The sequence below is a fragment of the Paramacrobiotus metropolitanus genome, unplaced genomic scaffold, assembly GCF_019649055.1.
Source record: "Paramacrobiotus metropolitanus isolate TYO unplaced genomic scaffold, Prichtersi_v1.0 Parri_scaffold0000010, whole genome shotgun sequence".
Taxonomy (NCBI): domain Eukaryota; kingdom Metazoa; phylum Tardigrada; class Eutardigrada; order Parachela; family Macrobiotidae; genus Paramacrobiotus; species Paramacrobiotus metropolitanus.
Genome location: NW_026570230.1, coordinates 423,859 through 431,221, shown reverse-complemented (window position 1 = coordinate 431,221; position 7,363 = coordinate 423,859). Strand labels below are relative to the sequence as shown.

Genomic DNA, 7,363 nt, shown 5'->3' with positions numbered 1-7,363 from the left:
CGACCAAAATTTAATTTAGCCGGGGAAAATTAGTTCCGCTAATTTTCCAAAAATTTCTAAAGGTCATTAGCCGGGACTCCGAGGGTCTCCGGTAGTTAGGTAGGCTAACCCTATTTTTACCCTAAAAAGATGTTTCAAGGCCCGTTTGTCCGGGTAAAAATAAGCTTTAGCCGGCCAAAACTACTTTTGGTCCGGTAAAATGAAAGTTGCCCGGCTATATCGGGTCTTTAAAGGCTCTACACGGGTCACCGAGGGTCAGTCGACCCTATTTACCGGGTAAATCCGTGTGAATCCGCTTGTTCGTCCGGTGAATCCCGCGCTGGTAAAGTTGCGGGTGCCACTTAAGGCAAAGGCGACCCCGATTGATGGTGCTGAGAGGGTCCGCTGGATCCGTACCGTCCGTTCCGTCCGGGGATTCGCGGGAATCGCTATCAACCCGGGCAAAGTCCGCCTGAAGATTGTTTCCGCGAGGAACGTTCCGTCCACGCGCGAGAGGAGGGTTCGCTGAGGCTTTCTGCCCGCAAGAGAGACAAACGAGACCAGACCGTTCTGGCTGGTGGCAATGAGATGGGGATAGGAACCATCGGTTCTACCGTTCTGCCCTGTCTTTTCGTCGGCCGTTAACGGATGTAGTTCTACCCCGTGGTCTCAGACGTTCCGTAGAAGGAAGCAGCGAAAAGTATGGTGGATATCTCGATACCGGCCAGATACGAAACGAGCTGCAGCTGTGCACTAAGACGGGTTCTATAATTCTGGTAAGACATAACAGCATGCTCGATTTTAAGTTTTCTGTTACCTGTCACGTTCTGTTTTTTGTTGTAGCCTCTCCCCAAGCCCATTTTGCGCTACCGCTACACGCTGATCAACATAACACGCGTTGTAAACTTTTACCAATTCCAAAACCTCATGGAGCAAAGTCTCGTCCCTTTGGACACATATTTTCAGAGCGCTTTGCGTAGAGATGGCAACGGCTGGCTTAATGGCTTATCGGCTGGCTGCGGCTGGCTAAAATAGCGAGCCGGCTCGAAAGTATCGGCTCACCTACCTGAGCCGGCTCTAACGGCTCGGCTCTGAGCACGAGCCGGCTAAGCCGGCTCCGAGCCGGCTTAGCCGATAGTTTTTTAGCGCGGGAAAACACAAGTACTTTTTCACCAAAAAGCCTTTTTCCTGTTCTCTTTTAAGCAAAAACTGTTTTTGATCAGTTTTTATTGGAAAAAGAGGTCTCCGAAACAAAAATTCAGAACTTTTTTATAAGATCATCGATTTTTCAAGTCTCTAAATCGGCTTTGAACGGACCAAAAGAGCTAAAATTAAACTTTCCAACACATTTTCGCGCACAATGCGCAAGCCGTTAGCCGACATCGGCTTACGGCTGGCTCGCGGCTGGCTGAGACTCCGAGCCGGCTCAATCGGCTCGGCTAGCATCGGCTACGGCTTCAATTTTGGGTCGAGCCGGCTCAGCCGAAGCCGGCTTAGCCGCGGCTCAAACGGCTTCGGCTGAGCCGTTGCCATCTCTAGCTTTGCGAACAACAGCCATTACACGCACCGGAACAGAAGTTGATTTACCGCGAGGATTTGCAAATGATGTATACCAGAAATACACCTACTTGGAACTATACCGCCATTTTAATCTCCGGCACATCTTCCAGGTTATGAAAAATTACTTCAATCAATTTGTTCAATGCCCGCATTGTAGAAGCTGCTCGACTGTAATTGTCCGAAAAAGCGGAAAGTTATGCATGATCTGCTTATCATGTCAGGCTAATTCATTTGTTTGCAAACGTGTGTAAAAATTGAACTTTTCATGATGCAACGATCAAGGGAATCAACTAACGAATTCAACCGGGTACGTGCGGGGGAAACTTAGTTGACCAGCCGACTATTGTTAACAACGAAGGAAATGTTTTTTTTTCATCCGATGAAACCAAGAAATAAAAAACAAATGAACAAATACTCGAGTTCCGGAAATATTGTGCGCAAAGTAAGTTAATCAGGGTAAAAAATAACACAAATTGTGAAAACAAAAAAGCTCCAACGGTACGCAACGATATAACGCAAGAATCAACTTAAAAAACCAGTTCATTTTGAAAATCCCAATTTGGTATTACAACAAACGTTCGTGGGTATGGGCATGTACAATGCATCAGAAAAATACTTTTACAAAGCAGCTGATGTTGTCGTTACTGTGTCTGGCGCCGAATTTCTTTCACAAGCTCACGCCGACGTTTGAATTCTTCCCGCTGCGCTTCAAATTCATCGCTTGGACCTCCCTGTGCCCGAACTTCCAAGTCCATTTCGCGCCACGCTCGGATTCCATCTGCCAACTGACGCTCTCCTTCCGGTCCACTTGCCACAGTATCATACAGAATACTGGTCGAGAAGGCGGCCATGTGGGCGGGAAAGGTGGGATCGGTCACGCTCCTGCTCCACACAGCTTACAGTCTTCTGGTTCGTTCATCCATATTCTCCACAAAGTGAGCCATACTATCGTTAACGGCTTCCCGTTCTACAGATATTAACAAAACAAACAGTTGACCACTCACCACTGGGAAAAAATTTACGCCCGTAATAACTTCATACCTGTGTTGTTGTATCGTTCCGGGTCGATGGCGCTGTGATAAGAAGAATCCGATGGTGGGGTGCTTTCAGAAGCGTTTTCCAGAGAGAAATTTCCCGGGTGCTGATGCGGCTGTTCTCCGCGAGACAACACTGCCCGCATGGCGCTGACTCTTTCACCTAGGCGATTAATACTGTTGTCCAAGCGCAAATTTACATTTTCCCACACCTGATTGGGGTCAGTGGTGTTAAGGTCAGACCCCGACGCGTCTGCAAACGCCACTTATAAATATCAGTTGAACAAGCGTGCAATACAAAAGCTTAAGAGGCGTGCCGTATGCATGCGTACTTACCAGTATTTGAACGCGCTGGATGTTGAGGTGGAGCTGTTGGTGCAACGGATCCTGGTGGCCATGGGCCTCGAAGATTAGCGTTGGAGTTGAGGAATCCCAGAAATGTGGATGGTCGCGGAGGGTCAGCCGAGGGATGCGCCGGAGCGGATGGATTTCGAGGAATCCGAACCGCAAAAGGATCGGCAGTCCTGTATGCGTGCAGCCGTGCCATGCAGCACTGAAGTAAATTGTAGCGTGATGCTGCACATCTTAAGATAGCCAAAACGATCAGGACGATTCCCACAGCGATCCCGATTATACCAATGGTCTCCAGGCCTGCTGCACTGCTGTTATTATTGCTGTTGTTGTCGCCGTCATTGTCGTTGTCGCCACTGCTACGACCTAAAAAACAGGGCGGACATGGTTGACATGGCTGATGCTGCTGAGTAGTTGGATTAACAGCAACAACAACATCCTCCAAATCGTAGAAGCTGTCAGACATGTTGTGCTCTGGCCCCGAAATGTTAGCAACACTGACGTGGGTGCTAACTACAAACTGGATTTCTGTTGCGCCGGAAGTGTCCTCTTGATATGTCGTCGTCGTCGTCGTCGTCGTCGTCGTCGTCGTCGTCGTCGTCGTCGTCGTCGTCGTCGTCGTCGGTGACGGCGTGATCGTTGTCGTCGTCGTCGGTGACGGCGTGATCGTTGTCGTCGTGGTTGTACTCGTACTCTTACTCATTGGCGACGATGGCACAGCCGTGCTGACGATTGCGGTGCTGCCATTCTGAACCGTATGGGCAAATGCCAATAGACCAACAGTACTATTTGCGATTCGGAGAATGGGCGCCGCAGCAGCAGCAGCAGCAGTGGTATTTTGGGGGAAAATTGTTGTTGTTGACGGTGTGATAGCCATGCCGGTTGCCGCCGTATCCGATGATAACTCATCGTCGTACACAGCCGTGGTGGAGAGGGTGTTGTTTAGTGATTGAGATATATTTCCTGGTGATCTGCTGATGCTCATGCTGCTGCTCATATTGCTATCGATATAATTTAATGTTCCACCGGACTTTGTGGTGGTGGTGGTGGTGGTGGTGGTCAAAGAACGGACATTCAAATCAAATGGGGTGGAAGTGACAGGAGCATGAACAGAGTCGGAAATATTATATTGAAAAACAATGTAAGACATGAAAGCCGAATCTGATGTGCCACCACTGTTGCTGCTGTTGATCTCTTGCTTAATTGTACTAAATACTGCGGCGGGTGTTGCAATGGGTTCTTGCTCAATTTCTTTGATTGCGGCAGTCGCTGTTGTTGTGGTAGTGGTAGTGGTGGTGGTGATGGTGGTGGTGGGGACAGCTAGGTACAATAAAAACGGCAATAAATAACGGCCGTTTTATTGTAGCTTCTATCAGACGTGCTATAACAATGCACGAGTGTGCTTCTCCTTACCAGTAGCTGCGGTAGTAAAAGCACCGGGCGGATACGGCAGTGGCCTAAGCGTTGGAAACCCGGCTGGAGGAAAGCTGCTGGTGGACCACGGACAGCACGGGGGATATGCGCAACCATTACGTTTATCTACGAATATAAATTACTAATATATATTATCTATAAATTTGAATTCCTAATAATTACCTGGATAATTGTTGGTGCATAAACTAACCTTTGCCACATCGCGGAGCGATAATCTTTAAACCGAGTTTCTCCAAGCATTCCAGCTCGCGGCATTGGTAACCTTCAAAGATTGTGTTGACCAGGAAGATTAGCTGCAGATCCGGGAAGTTATGGGTTGGCGGCCAATTCGGGAGCACATTCACATCCGATCCTGTCATATCCAACATTTTTACACCTCTCACAACGACATGCGGTTTATTATCCAGCGGCCAGGTCATTGCACTGCTACTCGAACACTGCCAGATATTAGGCTTGCAGGTGCAGAAGTACGGACAAGCGGCGGCAGCGACGGCGGTGTTGGTAGCGACGATGGGATAATACTGACCGTAAACTACGCTGCAGACAGCAATTACACATATTACAGCCACAGCGCTGACTAATTTCAAAATCGCTGCCATCATTATGTATGCACGGTGGTTCGCATTAATTGCTTAAAATTACGGAGAATTATTGTGTTGGCACAGATGAAAAAGACAGCTAACAAATTAGTGAAATATTCTACCCTGGCAAATATAAACCCAGCTGCAAAATAAACTGAATACTCCGATAATCAAATTATGAGATGACTGGGTTAGCTGTCCGCGTTGCATCTTACCTTATCGAGCTTGCTTTCACTCTTTGAGTTGTTATTTCTGACAGAGAAAAAAATTATCAGGAGAATTTAGACGATGCCATTACTGCAGCAAAGCAACAGTTCTAGCCAGTGTAGTGCAATGAATTGTTTACGCTTCACTGCGCTGATAACAGCCATGGGAACGCAAGCTAAATGGCTATTTTCTAATTTTTTTCACGCATGCAACATTTTTACTTATCACTGCGCTGCAGTGCATTGCACAGGAAAATCAAATGAACGCTGACCAAATAGGAAGTGCAGCCGCACCAGCAGCTGCGACTTTGCACACGGCCCGCAGTCTTCCTCAGACAGCATGCCTGTGTGATCACCGAGCTGCATCAGCAACAGCAGCAGTAGGTCATCCACTTCACAACTTGACACTTCTGCTTGGAGTAGAGTGCAGTTGTAGAGTGCAATTAATAATATTAACCCTAAACGGCTAGTACATTGATGAAGAATGATTAATTACCGACCACTTGCGTTTTTGCGTTTTTGTAATTAGCGATCCATTATACGATATACCGTACAGTACTGTAATCATACATTGCGTTATATCAATACATCCTATGAATAATAAATAAGATTTAATGAGAATTTTTTTGCTTATATTATACAATCGATCTTTGTAATTATTTTTTTGAATTAATCACTCATGGGTATGCATAGCATAGTCTTACTATTGCATCCAGCAAAGTGATGAAACAAGTACTTATTTAACTGGCCACAATACTATTAAGTATGATACTTATGGCAGTTGGCATTCACACGCACATACATACAGCTGGTAAAATTTTAACATACAAAGTGATACGGGAATTGGGCAAAGGCAGACTGGCGAGGTGAGGCCTAGTGGCTAGGGCAGTATCGCCCCCCTCTATATTAAGCAGCGCCCTGTGCGTACCCGAGGGGTGGTGCGCCGGGCGCCAGAATGATCACCTATCATTACACGTCCTTCGTCCAACCGACGACTACGAACGTGCAAGTCCTACTTTGGTGCGACTACCTCCACTCCAAGTTTACCTTCATCTCGAAGCCAAACAAAGAAATCGTTTGGGACGCGGTAAAGTCTATCCCGATACCAGAGGCACCGGGATCCGACAATGAAGTAACGATAAATCGGATTGATCACCCGACCACATAAGCTTCTACCTATTCGGAATTCCTGGATACCATTGAAGGCTTCATCTTGAAACCGCGCGTCCATAACGCCATTGAACGGCACGTTACCTAATTCCGCGCTGGCATGCTCAAGCTAACTCACGGGATAGTAAAGACTATCCCGATACCAGAGGCACAACGCCCAGTGCCCAATGAAGAAATTAAGGAGCAACTGGTCCAGCAATACAAGATATGGTTAACGGGGGTCAGAAATTTCCTCTTATACCGTGCTGACCAACTGGCCATTGAACAGACTTACCAAAAAGTGGTAGGTGAACCAGCAGACTGGCAAGCTGGACGCAAAATCTGTAACATTTGTGGAGACCATAGAAGAACTCGAAGAGGAAGAAAAACTCGAAGAGGAAGGAATACTCTGGGAAGACGAACGGGTAGCCCTGTGGTGGGAATACAAAGAGTACCATATGAAAATCCCTCGACGACTAAACAAAATGTGCTCAGACCTCTTCGACGCCACAATTCAATTGAAACGATTTATGGCCAAAAATCCTGGTGCAACCACCACCATATGGACAAGGTATGACCAGGACCTGCTTAACGTCAGGACCATACCGGAATCATTGCTTGAAGTAGCACCGCACATAGCGACAGGAGTGCGCTTCAATGATGGTCCACATCAGAACAGGGAGATCAAAGGAGGGATACCAGCAACCAAACGCAGGACCCTTCACCAGAGGCTGTCCAACTGAAATGTCCTCTGTGTGGAGACGACGTTGAAGCGGTAATACCGGCCATATAGACCCGTGCCGCCCAACGGTGGACAGGAGGCCGACCAGCCTCACCACTCCCTAACGAGGACCGTCTAACCGCTTTGGCTGAACCGGACGAACCTAAGAATCAGAAAATCGCGACCGGAACGCCAGGGAACCGAGAAGCGGATCCCATGACCGAACCGGCACCTACGGTGACCGAAGACGCGCCAGCCTCTACCGAGGCCAACGGCGAGCCAACCGTAGAGCAGGACGACAAACCCGAGTCCACCGATTCGGACGTCCAAAGCTCAAGCGACTCACCA

General features: G+C 47.8%; 2 protein-coding genes across 3 annotated transcripts; both read right to left on the bottom strand.

Annotated features, from left to right (window-relative positions):
* Positions 1–2,092: 2,092 nt before the first annotated feature.
* LOC129583432 (uncharacterized) lies at positions 2,093–3,442 on the bottom strand. Of its 2 annotated transcripts, none has more exons than XM_055475228.1 (3): positions 2,910–3,442; positions 2,581–2,826; positions 2,093–2,506 (listed from the first exon to the last, which is right to left on the bottom strand). In XM_055475228.1, exons 1-3 carry the CDS (start codon positions 3,388–3,390, stop codon positions 2,436–2,438), a joined length of 798 nt encoding a protein of 265 aa, XP_055331203.1. In that variant the 5' UTR covers positions 3,391–3,442; the 3' UTR covers positions 2,093–2,435. The 2 variants fall into 2 exon arrangements, with proteins under 2 accessions (XP_055331203.1, XP_055331204.1); XM_055475229.1 differs by having other exon boundaries at positions 2,581–2,736.
* Positions 3,434–5,328, bottom strand: LOC129583445 (mucin-5AC-like). The gene is made up of 5 exons (XM_055475243.1): positions 5,155–5,328; positions 4,549–4,895; positions 4,338–4,463; positions 3,554–4,244; positions 3,434–3,437 (listed from the first exon to the last, which is right to left on the bottom strand). Exons 2-5 carry the CDS (start codon positions 4,775–4,777, stop codon positions 3,434–3,436), a joined length of 1,050 nt encoding a protein of 349 aa, XP_055331218.1. The 5' UTR covers positions 4,778–4,895; positions 5,155–5,328.
* Positions 5,329–7,363: the final 2,035 nt, after the last annotated feature.

Bases quoted from the DNA above. Each gene is read 5' to 3' on its own strand.
- LOC129583445 (XM_055475243.1), bottom strand. From the start codon at position 4,777: ATGACCTGGCCGCTGGATAATAAACCGCATGTCGTTGTGAGAGGTGTA. The intron at 4,464-4,548 runs GTTAGTTTATGC...TTATATTCGTAG, and splicing joins CGCTCCGCGATGTGGCAAAG to ATAAACGTAATGGTTGCGCA. The intron at 4,245-4,337 runs GTAAGGAGAAGC...TATTGTACCTAG, and splicing joins TTTTACTACCGCAGCTACTG to CTGTCCCCACCACCACCATC.
- LOC129583432 (XM_055475228.1), bottom strand. From the start codon at position 3,390: ATGTCTGACAGCTTCTACGATTTGGAGGATGTTGTTGTTGCTGTTAAT. The intron at 2,827-2,909 runs GTAAGTACGCAT...TGGCGTTTGCAG, and splicing joins TCCAGCGCGTTCAAATACTG to ACGCGTCGGGGTCTGACCTT. The intron at 2,507-2,580 runs GTATGAAGTTAT...TAATATCTGTAG, and splicing joins GGAACGATACAACAACACAG to AACGGGAAGCCGTTAACGAT.